The following is a 17,942-nucleotide window of genomic DNA, read 5'->3' on the forward strand; positions in this document are numbered from 1 at the left end:
AACTGACCATATGCTTTGCCATAAAGTAATTTCAAAGAATTCATACCAGAAAGACTATGTTCTTGGCCAAGATGAAATTAAGTAAAGATATACATAAGAATCCCACCCAGTTGGCTGTCAAGTCTTAAATTGATTGTAATCAATTAGAAAGATTTAAGTAACTTGGAATTTGGATAAATGTCTTATAAACCATGTAGAAGTATAAATTTGGAAATATACCAAAGAAATTAAACAGAAGAACATAAAAGAGGAATCTAGCCTTTTCCTATGATAAAAGAATGTAGAAAAATCTACCACAGTACTTTCATCTTCTCATTCAGCCTGGGATGATGTTCAAGATGTTTAATAACCAGAACAGTAACACTAAATAATATATGGATAACACAGTTTTAAATATATTTTTATTCTATAAGTAAACATAATTGTATATTTTGAAACTGCTTACCAAGTGATATGTTGTACCAAACCATTGAAGTCATTCATATAATCTCCAAGAAAAAAAATACATGTATGTGAATTTTTAAAGGCTTACCTGTGAGCCAGCCCTGATGGCCTAGTGGTTAAAGTTCCATGCTCCACTTCAGTGGCCCAGGTTAGATTCCCGCATTGGAACCACACCACCTGTCTGTCAAATGCCATGCTGTGCCAGTGGCTCACATAGAACTAAAAGGACTTGCAACTAGAGGGCTTTGGGGAGGGAAAAAAAAGAGAGGGAGAGGAAGATTAACAACAGCTGTTAGCTCAGAGTGAATCTTTCCCAGCAAAAAAAAAAGGCTTACATGTTTATTGCAGAAAGGAGGAAAAAATACAGAAAAGTAGAAAAACTGTTTTTCCTACTAGTCAGTATTTAAGACTACTACTGTTTTTTCTATATTTTATCTTTTTCAAAGTTGATCTCATAGTCTACATGAGATTTTTATTCTGCTCTTTTCATTAAGCATAAAACGTTTTTTGCAGAGGCCTTCTGCTTTCAGCCCCAATAACTCAAGTCTGTGGAACTAAAGACCTAAATGAGAACAGGCACTATTTATCCAGAGCTTGCTACAGAGAAGGAGGCCGCTGCCATCTGTTGTCTTTGGCAGAGGCTCAAGGGCAGGCAGAGGAGTGGGCATCCCTTACAGTAAAAACAAGGGACGGCTTCAGGTGTGCTGCTTAGAGCCTATTGGCAGAAGCTGAGGCTGCCTACCTAGATGTCTTCTGTTTGGGGAGCATAATTGGCTTTCTCTGATTGGTCCTGAGATGGAGGGAGGTGCAAAAATTAGGGAAGCTGACAGTCATTGGACAAGTCCTGGCTGCTCTGGAGGCTGTAGTTTGACTTGGTGGGAGGAGGGGCTGGCTGCTGTAGAGGCTGTCATATGTGGTTTGGTCTCTGTCCATTTGTATATACGGTCTCTCAAACATAATTTTTTTTTTTAAAGATTGACACCTGAGCTAACAACTGTTGCCAATCTCTTTTTTCTGCTTTATCTCACCACCCCCCCCCCCCAACCCCGTACATAGTTGTATATCTTAGTTGCAGGTCCTTCTTAGTTGTGGGATATGGGACACCGCCTCAACGTGGCCTGAGGAGCGGTCCCATGTCCGCGCCCAGGATCCGAACCCTGGGCCGCCGCAGCGGAGCGCGCGAACTTAACCACTCGGCCACGGAGCCGGCCCCCTCAAACAATTTTTTAAGCTAATTTGTTTTTTTCTAATATATGCTACTGTGCAAAGTTTGGAAAATGTAAAAAATTTAAAATCATCCATAACCCTAACTCCCTACACCTGGAAATAAATGTCTGGCTTTACATAACTGAAATGCACACTTTTCTTGTAACCTCCTTGCTTCCCAACATACACATGCCGCCATTTTCACTTCAAACTCAGACTTTGAAATGAACCTGAATACTGATCCATGCCGTATTATCATAAACATTCTTTAGAACATTTATTTCCATTTTTTCCTCTTACATTTCAATGAAACTAGTGTATAAGTAATAAATCTGAGCGATCCAAGTTGCCAAATTGTTTTCCATAATGGTTTTCTCATTCTACCAGCATCATGTGAGAAGGGTTCCTCTCTCATCACATCCTCATCAGGACTGGATGTTATGATTTCCTTTTAACAAGATGGCTTACGTTGTCAGAACGAGTGAATGTCTTGGAGGACCGGCGTTAGGGTCCTAGGGCAGCTGCGACAGGAGTGCGATACTCCTCCCTGCTCAGAGTGGGACTTGCTCCTCCACTTCCTGAGTGAGTCGCGGTGTGGCTTGCGGGGTTTGGGGGGCAGTAAGAAGGACTGATTTTGTTTTCAGCCGCCTCCTGTCCGTCTCCGGGAAGCGTGGGCCTGGTGATACCTGTTTTCCCGGGATTCTCGGTTCTCCGGCCCTATGGGCTTGGACTCAGAGGTTAACTGACTGCTTCTGCCCAAAGCTTCTGCAAATTCCAACCACGGGGCCCAGGCAAGGGCCGGAGCAGGGAGGCGCCCACAGCTCCCTCTCTGCGACTTGGGGAAGCCGGAGGAAGGCGGTGGGCTGGAGGTTCTGCCCTTGCAACGGCAAAGTCCCCAGCGAGCCTAAGCGCAGACGCTGCCTTGGAAAGAGATGGGAACTGGCCGCGAGTTCGGACAGCGAGTCGGGGACCTGGCGGATGCTCGCAGCACAGGGAGAGCCTGGGCCCGGAAGGGGCCTCAGGCCGTCACCCGAGCGCACGCGCACGGGAGGCGGTGCGGGGGCGCTAGAGGAGCCCGAGCGCGCGCGGGCGGTGCCGGGCCGGGCCGAAGCGCAGGGCGCACGCGCACAGGAGGCGGCGCGGGGGTGGGGGGGTGGCGCGGGGCTGACTCGGGCCGAAGCGCAGGGCGCACGCGCACAGGAGGCGGCGCTGCAGGCGCTAGAGGAACCTCAGCGCGTGCGGCGCGGAGCCAGGCCGGACGGGAAAGTGGAGAACCCGCGCAGCGGCCACGGCGGCCGCAATGGCGCAGCCACAGCAGGCTCGGGTCCTGCGGTGCTGCAGCTGCCGCCTGTTCCAGGCGCACCAGGTGGGGCGGGCGGCGGCCTCCTCTCCTCCGGGCGCGGGGACGGCGGTCAGGGCTGGCGGGCGCCGTCTCCTGCGGTTGCGGGTGTACCTGGGGTCCGGACAAGTGACGACGGCTGTCCTGAGGACCAGGCTTTATTGATGTTGCTTCTCCATAACGCCGTTCTACGCTTTTTTCTTTTTTTGCTTGGTGGTTGTAAGATTCGTAGAAACCAGGGGTAATGGTTTCTGCGGAGGCGGCCTCGTGAGTTCCAGCAGGTAGTTGGGAAAACCAGGTGGAGGACAGCCTCTGTTATGCACGCGTAGCCCCGAAAGTGGCTCTTTCTTCGTTTAACTACAGGGGAGCTGACAGTTTTTAAAACTGAGACGGTACTGGGCTCCCCCTGCTGTCCCTCCCTGGCTCTGCCCGCACCTTTATCCGCGTGGTGAGGACGCCTGCTCCCTGAAGCGTAAACAGGAAAATCGGTATTTCTAAAAGGTGTTGCTTCCCTGACTTTCCAGTGCCAGATAGGGGATGTCACTTCTCCTCCTCTTTCCTAGATGGTATTCTGTCTCCCTGTTCTATGTCACCTAACGCGGCTGTCAGCGTCTCCGCTTCTGAGCATCCCCTCCTCCTCCTGGTTATCTGCCAGTCCTGTGCCCTGAAAAAGGATAGCATCAAATTTCTTTAAAATGTATGTTTAGAAGTCAGTAAGATGCTGAGTATGCGCCTGTGGCTTGCCGAGAGTTTGTAAAGGCTATTTTAGGGGCTTAGAAGCTGTTTTCACTTGTTTCATTTTTTGGTTCTAGGAGTTAAGAATAAGTGGGAATTATTTCCACTTTTAAGTTTACACATATATAAGGTTTGATGCTCTCGTGGTCGTTTTCAACTCTCTGAAAAGTGAAACCAAGGAGAAGAGAGTTAACAATTTAATCCAAGTCTGCTATGTACCAGGCGATTTCACACATCTCATTTAATTTCAGCAACCTCTGGATTAAATATCATTCCCATTTAACAGAGACAAGAATACTGAAGTCCAGAGAAATCAAGTGGTCTCTCCATCTAATAAGTGGCAGAGCCAAGGCTGTCCCATTGCAAAGATCCTGTTACACCATGCTACCTTTCTCCAGCCCCCTAGAGCTAGCCAGTTTCCAGTTACTGTGTCCTTCCAGACCTTTCTGTTTTTTTTAAATGCATTTCTTACTTGCATATGTACCCATAGAAGATAGACAGTATTTTTATGGTGTTGGAAGGTAGATACTGAGAAGTAGAATTACCAAATCTTAGGCTGTAACTACTTAAATCTGTAGATGCTGCTTGTCCTCCTTAGACTCCTTCTGGGTACTTCCCCAAAAGCCCTGATGATTTTTGTATTAGGGTCATATTAATCATACGGATTTTATGAATCAACCTATACATCTTTATGATGTTAATCATGCTATTTGGGCCAGCTCTGTGGCCTAATGGTTAAGTTCGGTTCGTCAGCCCAGGTTCATGAGTTTGGGTCCTGGGCACAGACCTGCACCACTTGTTGGCCATGCTGTGGCAGTGACCCACACTCAGAATAGAGGAAGATTGGCAATGATGTTAGCTCAGGGCAAATCTTCCTCAGGGGGAAAAAAAAATCATGCTGTTTCATTCCATTTCTCAAAGCAAATTTGGTACCCCTTGATAACATTTTCTTTGTTGCTATTATAAAATGGACTCTTCTTCCATTATCTCTTCTAACTAGATGTTTGCTTATATTAAGGCTGTATTAGGGCCAGCCCCAGTGGTCTAGTGGTCAAGTTTGGTGCCCTCCCCTTTGGTGGCCCAGGTTCCTGGGTGTGGACCTACACCGCTTGTCTGTGAGTGGCCACAGTGTGGCAGTGGCTCACACACTAAAAGAGGAAGATTGGCAGCAGAAGTTAGCTCAGGGCCAGTGTTCCTCAGCAAAAACATAAGTTTTTGAAAAGGCTGTATTAATTTTTGAAGATATATTAATTTTCTACCAAGCCCCTATATTAGGTTGTTTTACTGTTTTTAGTAGTTTTTCATTTGATTCTCTTGGGTTCCAGAAACAAAAGGCATCTATAAATGATGATAGCTTTTTTTTTCTCCTTTCCATTTTCATACCTCTTAGTATTTACTCTTTTACAATTCCATTGGCTTGTACGTGCAGAAAAAATGGTAAATAATAGTGGGGACCCTGGCTTGTTCTTGACTTTCATGGGAATGCTGACAGTGATTCTGCAGCTTTAGAGCTCAATGTAAGGCCTTTTATCATGTTAAAGAGAACCCATCCAGCCAGATTTATCGAGAATCCGATTAAGTTACGTTTCGGGATGACTTTTGAGAACCGTAGGTGGTACAGATCTGCGATCTTCCGTGTGGGGTGCCAGTGTTCCCAGCGCCACCTATTAGATAATCTGTTCTTTCCTCACCTTGATAATATTCTGAATTTTTATGCGTATGTTTTGGTTTGTTTCTGGACTGTTTGTTCTTTTCCATTGACCTTTTTAAATTATTTCGGATCCAGTGCCACCTGTTTTAAGTAATTATCTAAGCTGTATTTCTGAAATTTCGTTGTAGATGAAGAAGAGTCTCAAATGGACATGCAAAGCCTGTGGGGAGAAGCAGGCGTTTTTGCGGGTGAGTCCTGGGAAATAGGGCGTCTAACGCCCCTGCCAGAAAGCAGGTGGGACCCAGCCCTGCTGAAGCATGTTTCTCACGGAGTCCCAGCATTCCACGATTGGGATCAAGTTCTGGAGAAACAGGGCTCCTGCTCTCTAGGTTGCTGTTCCTTCAGAAAGTAAAGGGAGGGAGCAGTACCTGGAAGGGTGCCTTCCTGTGTTGATTTAGGCAGCAAGGGATTACTGAGTACTTCTGTGTGCAGGCACAGCGGAAACAGTAGAAGGTAAGACCATTGTCATCTTTGCCCTCACAGGTTTGCTCGTGTGGAAGTGGAGGAGAAGCTCATCCACACACGTGTGCCTGTGCACATGCATGCACATGCACGTAATTTACAACTAGACTGAGCACAATGAAAGGACAGTGTAGGGGCCTGTCAGAAGATAACTGGAATCAGACCCAACCAGGGGTGGGTGGTCAGCTGTGGGTGGATGCAGGGGTGTGCGGGAGGGTGGGCTCAGGAGGCAGGGCAGTCAGGAGAGACATAGGGCTGTGTGCACTGAAGGGAGCAAGTTGTCAACGCTCTTATCTAGCTTGCTTTTTTCACCTAGCGTCACAGTTCAAGTCCACACCTGTTGACCTACCTGATCTCTTTAATACCACAAGTTGTCCTGCATCTTTTGCCTCTTTTAGCCCCTCTTTCACCTGCTTCAGCCCTTGATGCCACCTCTCCAGCCTCATCTCATCATTCTCCTCCTTCAGCCATAGGGCCTTTTCTGTCTTTTTTTTTTTTTATGAGGAAGATTGTTGCTGAGCTAACATCTATGCCAGTCTTCCTCTATTTTATGTGGGTTGCCACCACTGCATGGCTTGATGAGCTGTGCTTTGTGCGCATGGGATCTGAACCTGCGAACCCAGGGCCACTGAAGCAGAGTGTGTGAACTTAACCACTACGCCACCAGGCTGACCCCATAGGGCCTTCTCTTTCTGACCTTGAAGTAATCCGTAGCTGCTCCCTTCCTAGGGCCTTTGTGCTCATTGTTGAACAGGGCTTCTGCCAGCTCTTCTCCTCATCCTGATCGGAAATTCTGTTTGGGTGTGTTTACATGAGTGCTGTCCACGTCAGACTGTAAGCTCCATGAGAGCAGAGGCTCTGCCTGTTGTGTTTACTGAAAACACACATGGCGTGTAGCACAGGGCCTGTCAGATGGTAGGTGCTCGCTTGATAATAAATATTTGTTGAATGAGTCGTGCCCCGTTGCCCGCCGGTGGGCGTTAGTTGGTTTTGGTTTCCATGGTTCTGCACAGCTGCGCAGTGAAGCTTCTCACAAATGCCTCTTTCTTCACCTGACCGACTCTGCCCTTAGGACAAATTCCTTGAAGTCAAAGTGCTGTTTCAAAGGATATCTTTCAACCAAGGTTCTTTTAGTTGCAAATAATAGGGGAAAAAAAAAAAACCCTTCAGAATAGCTTCAGCAAAATAAAAAAACGTACAGACAAGGTAATGGGGTGTCTCGGGGGTCCAGGGGCAGAGCTTCCTCCTGGACTCGTTGAAGACCCAGCCCCGGGAACTGAAAAGCTGTCGACACACAGGCCTCATCTTTCCCTCCCACTCTCCCCTCGCATCTTCTCCTCCCTCTGCCTCATCTCCTTCCGTTCCTCCCTCTTCCCAGACATTCACAGTACATACTCTGCTCACAGACCACAGCATCTCCTTTCAAGCCAACTGAAATAGCTGAGTCCCGATTGTAAACTCCTGGGAAGAGCAGTCTGGGTGGCCTGGTTGACTCATGTCCACCTCTGGTCCAGTGGCTGGGGTGGCTGGGCGTGGGGATGAGCAGTTGCTGATGCTTGTTCTGAGATGGGCCTGGCTCCTGGTTTAGAGGTCAGGACATGTTTCTAAATCCTCCTTGAGGAGGCTTTGCCTTCTTTCGGTGCCTCCATGCATGTGCACGGTAGATGACTTATGGTTGACTAGGCCACAGTAACAAACAGACACCACAGTTGCGGGGACTCAGCAAGATAGAAGTTGTTTCTCTTGCTCTTGTAACAGTCCTGGGAGGAAGCGAGGTGAGCAGGGCGGTTGTCCTTGGTGTGGTCATTCAGGGGCCAGGCTCCTGTCGTCGTGAGGTCCTGTTATTCCCTGAGGCTTGTCTCCTGCTGCCTCTAGCCACTGAAAGGGGCAAGAGCATGGAGGAGCTACCCGAGAGGCTTTTCGGGGCCAGGCCTGGCAGTGGCTCACATTCCACTGGAAGGAACCTAGTCTATGGCCACAGCTGACTGTAGGGAAGAGTGGAAAATGTAGTCTAGTGTGCACCAGATAAGACGAGAGAGCATGTTAGTACTCAGCCTGCGGTCTCTGCCACGCGGGGAACAGGTACGCTACTGGTTAGGCCAGAGGGAGCTTATCGGGCTTTTTAAACTTTGCGCTTCACCTTTCCTCTTCCTCTCCTCCCATTCTCACTTGAACTTACCCCAAATGGGATTTTACTCCTCACCAGTCCACTAAAATTGCTCATGTCAAAGTCAGCAGTGATCTCCATGTTGCTATAAACAGTGATCAGTTCTCAGTCCTCAAGTGTCTTGAGTGATTGGCAGTGTCTTTCAGAGTTTGTCACTTCCCCCTCCTTGAAGCATCCTCTTCACTTGAACTTCTAGCCATCCTGCTCCTGGTTTTCCTCCTTCCTTGCTGCCCGTGTCTCAGTCCTCTTTGTAGTTTTTCCCCATCTGCCCAATGTATAGACATCAGAGTGCTCTGGAACTTGTTTTTTCTGACCTCTTCTCTAGCTACGCTCATTCCCTTAGTATCTGAAGTGAGCTCATCTGACAGCTCTGGACCGTCTGTCTCAGACCCCAGGCCTGCCCCTGAACTAGTGTGTGCTACCACCCACTTGGCTGCTACTGATTATCCAACAGGCCTCCCAAAACTAGTATGTCCACAGCGGAAGCCCTCACCTCACCCCCCAACTTGCTCTCCCATAGTCCTCCCCATCTCTTAAGTGCCAAGTCCCTCTTTCTAGTTGTTTGGGATAAAAACCTTGAAGTCCTCCGTGACCCCTCTTTTTCTTTCACTCTCTGCATCCAGTCCCTCAGCACGTTTAGTCGGCTCTGCCTTCACACTATGCCCAGGCTATGCCCGCTTGTTACGACAGGGCTCTGAGCTGCCGCATTTGCAGCAGCCTCCCGCTGGGCCACCTGTTTCTGCCATACAGTCTGCTTTCAGCAGCGCAGCCGAAGGGGCCTTTTGAGACATAGGCTGGGCCGTGTCTCGCACTCAGACCTTCCAGGTTAGAGGAGTATCTGTGGTCCTACACACAGGGCTGGGTTTGGGGGAGCCCAGTGCACAATGAAAATGTAGAGCTTCTTGTTCCAAAGCAGAAAAAAGTACCGTTAAAGGTACTAAAATATTAAGCTTTTCTTTCATGGTCTCTCAACTTTTCATGGTCTTTTATTTACTACTTGATGTCTTTCTATATAAAGAAAAACTAACATTTTAAATTATTGGCATGAATTTTACCATTTATATTGTGCAACACTCGTTTTAAATGCAAAGAGCATTTAGAACATACGCAGAATTTATACAGAATAACATAAGAGCATGCAGGGTATGTGCAGAATTTATACAGAATAATATAAGAGCATTTAGAACATGCAGAATTTATATGGAATAATATAAGAGCATTTAGAACATGCAGAATTTATATGGAATAGTAAAAGCATTTAGAACACGTGCAGAATCATGAAAATTGCACAGGTGGTATTTTGCAGTTCCACATGGCTGCGTGTTTCATTCTTACTGGTACAGTGGAAGTGCTGCCCAATATTAACTCAGCTGTGTTCACTTCGCTTATTGGTACACACATTCTTCCCACTCTGCCTTCAGCTCACTGATAAGTAAGGAAGGACTGAGAGGAACTGTGGGCTGCCGTAGCTTTCCCTCCCTTCTGTGTCATCATTTTCAGCATAGGAGATTGGCTATTTCAGGGAAGTAACAGGAGTAGGAAAAGATATGATAGCGTTCTGTGGTTGTTCATGCCTTTTAGAACACCCTTGCCTTTTTTCTACATTTGAAGCAAATTCTGGTTCCAGTGGAAAGCCTAGCCTCTCAGACTGTGGGGCCCCCCCACCACGTACTCAGGCATAGACAACACACACTTAACGTCTACACTCAGAGTTTCACTCAACTCTCACGCATTGTGAGTCCACTGGAATTCTGTGCTCCAGGGGCACTGAGCATACTGAAGCAAATGGGGTGGCAAGGAGCAGTGGACACGTGTAGCATGCGTTTCTCCTCTGCTCACAGGCGTGCTCCATTGTCCCATCGTACTTCACTCACACAGCACAAGTTCTAAGATAAGATTATTAAGAATTGCAAGATGGCGACAGCAGAGCAGGTTTCATGCCCACGAAGCTGACTCTGCCGATAGCAGGGCCTACGCTTTCAAAATTCATCTCCTGCCATCTTCCCCCTAGACCACTCAGTTCCAGCCGCATGGCCTCCTCACTGTGCCTGCAGAGTGCCAGGCTGGGGTCTTTGCCCTCATCCTCGTCCCGTGACTTCTGATGTCCTCCCCCCAGGTATCCACAGGGCCCCTCCCCCATAGCTCCTATTTTGTGCTCAGATGTCACGTTCTCAGTGACCCAGACCTTCACCACCTTGAGCCCCCTGTGTAAAGTTGTCTGTCCTGGCCCCACTCCAGCCCACCCCTTCCATCGCCTTCTCTTCCTCGCTAGCACTTCCCCCTCTGATGGCCAGGCAGTTGACTGAGGCGTCTGCTGTCTGTCTCCTCACTAGAGTGTGAGCTCGTGACGGCAGGGACTCTTGGCCACTCCTGTGTTGTACACTCCTTACCTGGTCCGGGGCCTGGCCCACAATAGGTGCTCAATAAGTATTTATTAAAAAAGGAGTAACTGTTAAGTGAAAAGAAGTACCTCACTTTATTTTCTGTTCCTTTGATTATCAGCGAGGGTCAAGTGTCATTTCATATGTTTATTGGCAGTTTGTGTTACCTCTCTTCTGAGTTTCTTATTTGTGCTCACTGACCACTCCGTGTGGGGTTCTGGGTTGAGCTGGCTTGATGTGTGGAGTTCAGATGCTCGGAGGGCAGCCAGCTAGACTGAAACTGTCGGTTCCTGAGACTGGTCATTTGTAAGTCACTCCAGACGCACCAGTCCGCTGTTAGGATTCCTGCCTGGTGCTTCAGGCATCTGTGGGCCTTGCAGAGTGCCCCTGTCCCCTCCCTGGGGTACATCTCTAATGGATCTGTTTCTCAGCATTCTCTCAACGCTTTTTAAACTTACTGTATTTTTTTGTTTCTCAGGCTTACGGTGAGGGCTCTGGTGCTGACTGTAGGCGCCATGTCCAAAAATTAAATCTGCTGCAGGGACAAGTTTCAGAGATGTCACTCAGGTACAGTTGTTTGAGAATGACACGGTTACCTTGCCTTGTTTTTATCTTGAGTAGACACTGAAAGTGTACGGTGGAGAAGTCCCTTAGATCTCCATGTCTTACAATTTGGACAGTCTTCCAACTGAAAATGACTAAAAATACCAACTACAATATTTCAGATACACTGATGAAATGATAGGAAAGTAGATAATTATCAGAAGTCAAAAATGAAGCAGAAGCCCAAATCCAGAGAGTCAGCAGCTGGCTGTTGGGGGCATGGGCGGCTGGAGCTCTGGGCTTCCATTTGGACAGCTGGGAGGATGCGGGAGACAGAGACGCGGCCTGGGGCCTGTCCAGCACGGGGGTCAGTCAGAGACACTGTGTAAAGCTGAGTCTCCAAAGAACTCCACCATCAGTGTGCCAATGAGCTAGAAGTGCACCCCTTCTGCAGGGAGCCTGCCTGTGTCACCTTGGCACTGGCTGAGGAGGATGCCGACTGAAAGAGAGAGTCTAGGTGACATTAGTGACAGAATTTATTCAGTATCAGCGTGAGGAGTTCGAGCCCCAGGAAAACAGTCCAACAGAGCACTCTGACGGAACTGCTCTGAGGGGTGTGAGTTTAAGCGCAGCTTATATCTCTCTCACAAAACAGCGAATGTGCAGGGAGGAAGAAGAGAAAAAAACTTACAGCTAGATTTCATATATGTCAAAAAAGGCCCAGGGTTCGCCAGTGCGGATCCGGGCTGCGGACATGGCACCACTTGGCAAACCATGCTGTGGTAGGCGTCCCACGTATACAGCAGAGGAAGATGGGCATGGATGTTAGCTCAGGGCCAGTCTTCCTCAGCAAAAAAGAGGAGGATTGGCAGTAGTTAGCTCAAAACAAACAAAACAAAAAAACTATAAAGCATTGCTGAAATTAAAGATCTAAATTAATGAAGAGAGACAGCATGTTCATGAACTGGAAAATTCAATATTGTTACGATGTCAGATCATCCTAAATTGATCTGTAGAGGCGACCTAATCCCAGTCAAAATTCCAACGGGCTTTTTTTTTTTTTTTTTTTAAGAAATTGACAAACTGATTGTAAAATTTATATAGAAATGCAAGGGACCTAGAATTGCTGAAACAATTTTGATAAGAAGAACAAAGTCAGAGGACTTCTACCGCTGACCGCAAGATTTACAGCAATCGGGACACTGTGATACTGATGAAAGGCTAGACATACAGACACTTCAGAAGGTGAATGGATAACAAGCTGTGGTGTATTCATACAATGGAATGCTATAACAGAAACACCGTGGGCAAATCTCAGAAACACTGCTAAAGCCAGACACAAAAGACTGCACACCGCAGGGATGGCTGGCTTTCTGGAGAGGGAGGAATTGCCTGCAGAGGTATATAAGGAAATTTGGGGGGGTTGAAAATTTTCTGTATCTTGTCAATTATATCAATAATAAATTTTTTTCTTTCTATACCTTGATTGGGGTGATAGTTTCAAAGGTATAATTTATCAAAATGTATCAATTTATCATCTAACTGTACATTTTAGTGTGTATTATTTATACCGCAATAAGTTAATTTCAAAAGTTAGAAAAATCTGCCCTTAGACACAACAACATAATGAAATTGCAGAACACAGAAGACAAAGGGAAGAGCTGAAGAGTAGCTGGAGAGATGACCTAAAAAGGAATAGTGGAGCCAGCTTCTCAATGGTAACATTGGAAGCGAGAGGACACACTAGTGTCTTCAGAGTGCCCAGGGGTCCTCTGGTTCATGGGGCTCCTGAACCAGACAGGTGAGCGCAGCTCCAGCTGGGAGCTGTTAGGACGCTGCCCACCCGAAGGCTGGAGTAGCAACCGTGTGGCGGGATAGGAGTTGCGCGTGCGTGATCTCATTTCATCTTCATAATCACCCTATGAGGACCAATAGACTTCTTTTTCCAGATGAAGAAACTGAAGGAGAGCTGCCCATGTTTGGGAGAGGTTGGGGTTCTCCCAGTTCCCTAGAGCGTGCCAGTTCGATTGTGTGGTGCAGTAGGCCTGTCTGACATGAATGGACGTGACTTGGGCTCTAACCTCCAGCCCTCACACAGTAAATGTTTCACTGCCCATCCATCCCCACTCGCGGCTGCAGAGGCTCCGACTCCTCGCTCTTTATGTGGTGAGAGAGCCCTGCGGCCCCTGGGAGGCTGGGAAGTCACTGAGACACGTCAGGCTCAGTAAAACGCCTTCTCCCCTCCTGCAGTGGTGGAGATGTAAGCACTGTAAAGACTGTCATGTGGCCTGTGTAGTGGAGGCCTCTCCACCACTGACGGGAGCAGCTCTGTGCTTCCGGAGGCCAGCGGACATTCCTCTCTGTTCCAGGCCGTAAGCAGGGCATGTGCACACGTGTTATCTTATTTATCTTCACAATCAGCCATGCAGTATTATCCCCACTTGTGGATCAGGAATCTGGGATACAGCAATGAACCCAAAGTCCCACCGTCATAATGACAGCCAGTCACTGGCAAAGCCAGGATGCAAACTCTGGTCTCTGTGGGTTAAGAGTCTGCCTCTCTGCCCTGTGTCACTTTTCCTGTTGATGGAGGGCTCTGCCAGTCTCAGTCAGGGAACAAATGGTCCCTCTGTGCAGCCGCCTAAGCTGCTGGAAGATTACTGAACCACTTCAAAACAACAGGAGATCCCAAGATGCCCTGGAGAAGGGTTTTGATATCCATGGTCAAGTCCTTACATCCTGCTGTTCCCGTCTTCCCTGTCCTTGATCTTCCTGGTCATTTTCAAGAGAACCTATGTATAATCTTTCTCTAAGGTCTTTGGAAGAACCTGTAAATGCCGGTGAAGAGGAAAATGCAGGTCCTTGGCAGGCTGAGCACGCGAGGCTGCAGGTAAGCCAGCACCACCTGTCTTGGCTCAGCCACCTGGGCTGGCTTTTTGTCACAGGAGGGAGTTTCATTTGTTTTATTCAGCAAACACTTGCTGATGCCACCAAATGACAGGCACTTGGCTTAAAGCTATAGGGAACACAAAAATGAATAAAGCTGTCCCTTTTGTGAGGGTAGAAACAGCCACGTGTACAAATAATTACAATGCTCCATGAAAAGGGCTTGGAGAACTCTGAACTCGGCTTGCACTTCGCCTCCTGTGCTCCTCCCTTGTCCCACAGCGCTGGGCAAACTTCTGGTGGGGGAGGGGTGCTGTCGTGGAACGCCTGGGTCGTGTGTGCTCCACAGCCTGAGAGCCAGAAAGAGGTTCTGTATCTGTGCCTGGTGACGTAGGTGCTCCATCAGTGTGGGGGCGGTATCGGTCGGAGCTTGAGTGAGTAGGGGCTGCCGTTGGTGTGTGGAACACTGTGTCCTGCCGGGGCAGGGGCAATGGGAACAACTGTCAGACAGGCTCCCTGCCCACCTGAGGACAGAGCCCCACTGTCGCGCTCAGTCACACTGGGCGAGCCCTCTCCACATGCCCTTCAGATTGTTTCTGTAGACAGGGAATGCTCCTAAACACACCACTTTAACACGGGAGCTCTTGTTGCATGTCATTCTTCTGTGTTGCTATATGGTTTTCAATGATTGCCATTTTTAAAAGTTTCTACAGAATATAGTGGACATACCCATATTTATTCCCTTATCGGGCATTTAGGTTATTTCCAACCTTTTGCTACTATAAATATTTGTTGTTATTTATAACACTCTGATGAGCATATTTGTGCTTCTGTCTTCCTTTGGAACCACTGGGCCAGAGAGCGTGGACATTTGCAAAGTTCTTGATAAGCTGTGCCCAACAGCTTTTGCACAGCCTGTGCCAGGGTGCCAGTGGTGTCTCAGGACATCTGTCTCTCTGTTGCCCTCCAGCCAAATGCCTCTCCTGGTGACGGGAGACATGGGTCCTGAGACCCTCGGGCCTCAGAGTTGGGCTGGGGATTTTCAGTAAAAGTGCCTGCTTTCCAACTCTGAAATAAACACCCCATCCTGTAGGGAAAGCCGCAGCCCTCAGAGAAGGGCTGGATGAAGAAGGATCTGGAAGGGGCCTCCAAAGGACTGCGGCTGGAAGGAGGAGTGGGTTTCAGCCGACAGCCCCAGGCCAAGACGGAGGAGCCAGAGCCCCCCTTCAGGACAGGCCTGCCAAGGAAAAGGTGCCAGCCCTTGCCCCGCTCCCGGTGACTCACGGATGGGCGCTGATGATCGGCTTCTAATGGGCAGCAACGTGGCAACGTGGGTGAGCTAGTGGGTGCCGTCACCACCAGGCGCTACTGGCCAGGCGCTGCTCTGCAGGGGTCGGGCCGGGCAGGACCCAGCGTGGGTGCCTTTTCGATGTTCAGGTAGTGCTGCCTAGCCGATGGCACTGATCTCGGGAGGAATTTATTTTGTGGGCAGGGCTGAGAAAGTGACATACGGCTCAAGTAGCCACTGTGGCTGGGAGCTTTCAGCCTAGAGCAGGAAAGACTTGTATAGGTTTCTTCTGCAGACGTACTGTGCGTTTCTGTGAGGTTTTTGAGACTGCCTTATCCAGGTCTTTGGTGGCTTTTATGGGGCAGGCGCTATTGGGAGGTAGGTTCCAGTTCAAAATAGGAACTTTCTAATAACTACAAGCTGTGGAGCAGAGTGGACCGCCTTGTATGTAGGTGGGCAGCCTGTTACTGTCTGGAGGGGACCAGCGGTACGAGCTGAGCCAGGCACCTGGGAAACTGTAAGGAAGACAAGGTCCTCACCTGTGTTGGGTGTCAGACCAGATGACCATGGAGTCAGGATCTGGCCGCTGTGCAGTGATAGGACTGGATTCTTGACAGCACTTTCTCTCTGCCAGGAAATGGAGCCAGAGCACGGTTCAGCTTCCTGACGGCCAGGACTCAGGCAACTCTGAGCTCACCTTGGAGCCCCAGGTCAGTGATTGAAGACAGCATTTCTCTTCTGGTCCCAGTGACCATTGGGCACACACAGGATTTTTTAACACCCAGATGTCTTGTCTTCTCTGTCCGAAGCCAGCTCCTTTCTCTGGCCTGTGGCCTGTTTCCCTGCCACACTCATCCTCTCGGTAGTGTTAACTTCTGGTCAAAGGGGTGTCTTGATGCCCTGGCGGCAGCCCAGGTTGACCAGGAGGGCTTTTCTGAGTCAGGACTGCTCTCTCCGTTCCGCATAGAGTGGAGCTCTTTGTCAGACTGTCGCATGGGACCTGCCTTGGCTTTCTGAGCAACTGTGTCATCCTCCCCTTCACTCACCCACATGCATTCTTTTGCACTTGAGACACTCTCTTCACCTAGGATCTGGAGTTGTTCCTGATGCTTCAGACCCACCGCACTTCCAAGGCCACAGAATGCTTTCCACTGTCATGGGAGCTGCCAGCACTGAGGCAGAGGAACTCAGCTGGGTGTCAGTCACTGCTACCCCCCAACATAGGCCATGGTGGGGAGGTCAAACTTTGGTGTTGCCACCAACTAGCTGTGTAAAGATGTGGCCCTGAGTCTCCAAATGCTAGAATAATGATAATGACAGTTACTGAGTCTACCATATGCCCGTCCCTGAGCTCAGCATTTCCACTGCGTTATCATGTTCAGTGCTCAACACAGGACTGTTTTGTTTTGAAGATGAGGGACCAAGGCTGGCAGAGTGGTTCAGTGAGGTCACAGTCAGTCAGTGGCAGCGACACTTCCACATTGCCTGGGGCTGCTGATGCAGGATCCCACCTCTCATTGCTTTCAAATCCCTTTGTAGGCAGTGAAACCCAATTTTCATGCATCGTTGGTTCCTCAAGTGGAAGGGAGAAGCCAGGACCCAGCATTATTGTTGGATCCCACAGGTGCCTTTGTGCAGCCACTCCCAGTTTCGAAACCCTCAACACAGTTCTGCAGAGACTTTCCCCATCCGACTGGCACTGAGCAGGCAGGATGGAGTGTCTCCATCCCCTCCCAGATGGTCTCTAGGGCCCTTCTTGCTTGCACTGCCTCACAAGCGCCCTCTTCCCTGATCCTAAGGTCCCCATGAGATGATCGCCTGATTGCATGAGAGTATCTTGCATTTTTGGTAAGCCTGGTCAATAGAATTGAGCAGAGGATTTGGGGTGAGGTTGAGGGCATTAATTTGCTTTGCTAAATCTCAAAATCAAAGCACGTCCCTAGCCTGCCAGCCTGAGGACTAGCTAGTAAGTAGAGGATGGAGCAGAAAATGTCAGAATCCTGAGGCAGAGATGAGGATGTGGCAGTGGAGGCAAGAGGACCCTTCTCTTCCTGTCCCTCAGTCCCGCTGGGCAGGGGGCACTTATTCTGAATGGAGGCTATGGCCATCTGCTGTCGTTTCCATTTCAGGGCCGCGTGGGCCTGGCAGGGAACATCAAAGAAAGAAGCAGTCACGAGGACTGGGACACCAGGGAGCTCACTGTTCCTCAGGGGGCACCATCACATCCTGCCCAGCAGCTCAGGCCCGTGTCTTCTAAGTGGGAACGATTTCTTCTGCCACCTGGAAGCAGCTCACACGTGGACATGGAGCCCCCAACACCCCTGCACAGAGGCCTCAGGCCAGCTGAGCCAACACAGGCTGAGCAGGGGACCCTCAGGACCCAGACCCCAAGAGAAAGGCTCCTCAGCAGGTCCCCCGGTGCACCCCAGCTTCCTGAGGCCACACACACTCTCACATCTGGGCCCAAGAGGCCCTGTGGGAAGGCCCCTGAGCAGTTGTGGGGCACAGCACATCGGGCAGAGGGTGGGCCCTCAGTCAGAGGGACACAGGAGCCCCCACTCATGCATCTATGTGACCTCTTTAAAACCGGTGAGGACTTTGATGATGATCTGTGAACCAAGACTAGTATATTGTAAATTTAGACACATTTGTTAAATGAGCCCTTCGCCACTAGACCGTATGCCACTGGAAATAGGGCTCCCTAAGTTGCTTTTAAATAGGACTGAGGATGATTTATGGGAACTACCGAGAACTGACAATAAAAATCACTATCAAACAGA

General features: G+C 49.0%; 1 protein-coding gene and 1 long non-coding RNA gene across 4 annotated transcripts; one reads left to right on the forward strand and one right to left on the reverse strand.

Annotated features, from left to right (window-relative positions):
• Positions 1–564: 564 nt before the first annotated feature.
• Positions 565–2,675, reverse strand: LOC138917429 (uncharacterized). The gene is made up of 2 exons (XR_011425407.1): positions 2,119–2,675; positions 565–687 (listed from the first exon to the last, which is right to left on the reverse strand). It is a non-coding gene; the product is annotated as an uncharacterized lncRNA (long non-coding RNA).
• On the forward strand, positions 2,093–17,942 carry MRNIP (MRN complex interacting protein). Of its 3 annotated transcripts, none has more exons than XM_005599174.4 (7): positions 2,093–2,232; positions 5,564–5,623; positions 10,924–11,012; positions 13,803–13,878; positions 14,968–15,125; positions 15,797–15,872; positions 17,292–17,942. In XM_005599174.4, exons 2-7 carry the CDS (start codon positions 5,564–5,566, stop codon positions 17,775–17,777), a joined length of 945 nt encoding a protein of 314 aa, XP_005599231.3. In that variant the 5' UTR covers positions 2,093–2,232; the 3' UTR covers positions 17,778–17,942. The 3 variants fall into 3 exon arrangements, 2 of the variants coding, with proteins under 2 accessions (XP_005599231.3, XP_023472788.2); XM_023617020.2 differs by lacking the exon at positions 2,093–2,232 and adding an exon at positions 2,792–3,016; XR_011425405.1 differs by lacking the exon at positions 2,093–2,232 and adding an exon at positions 2,816–3,016 and having other exon boundaries at positions 14,968–15,208.

Source organism: Equus caballus, chromosome 14, assembly GCF_041296265.1.
Source record: "Equus caballus isolate H_3958 breed thoroughbred chromosome 14, TB-T2T, whole genome shotgun sequence".
NCBI lineage: Eukaryota > Metazoa > Chordata > Mammalia > Perissodactyla > Equidae > Equus > Equus caballus.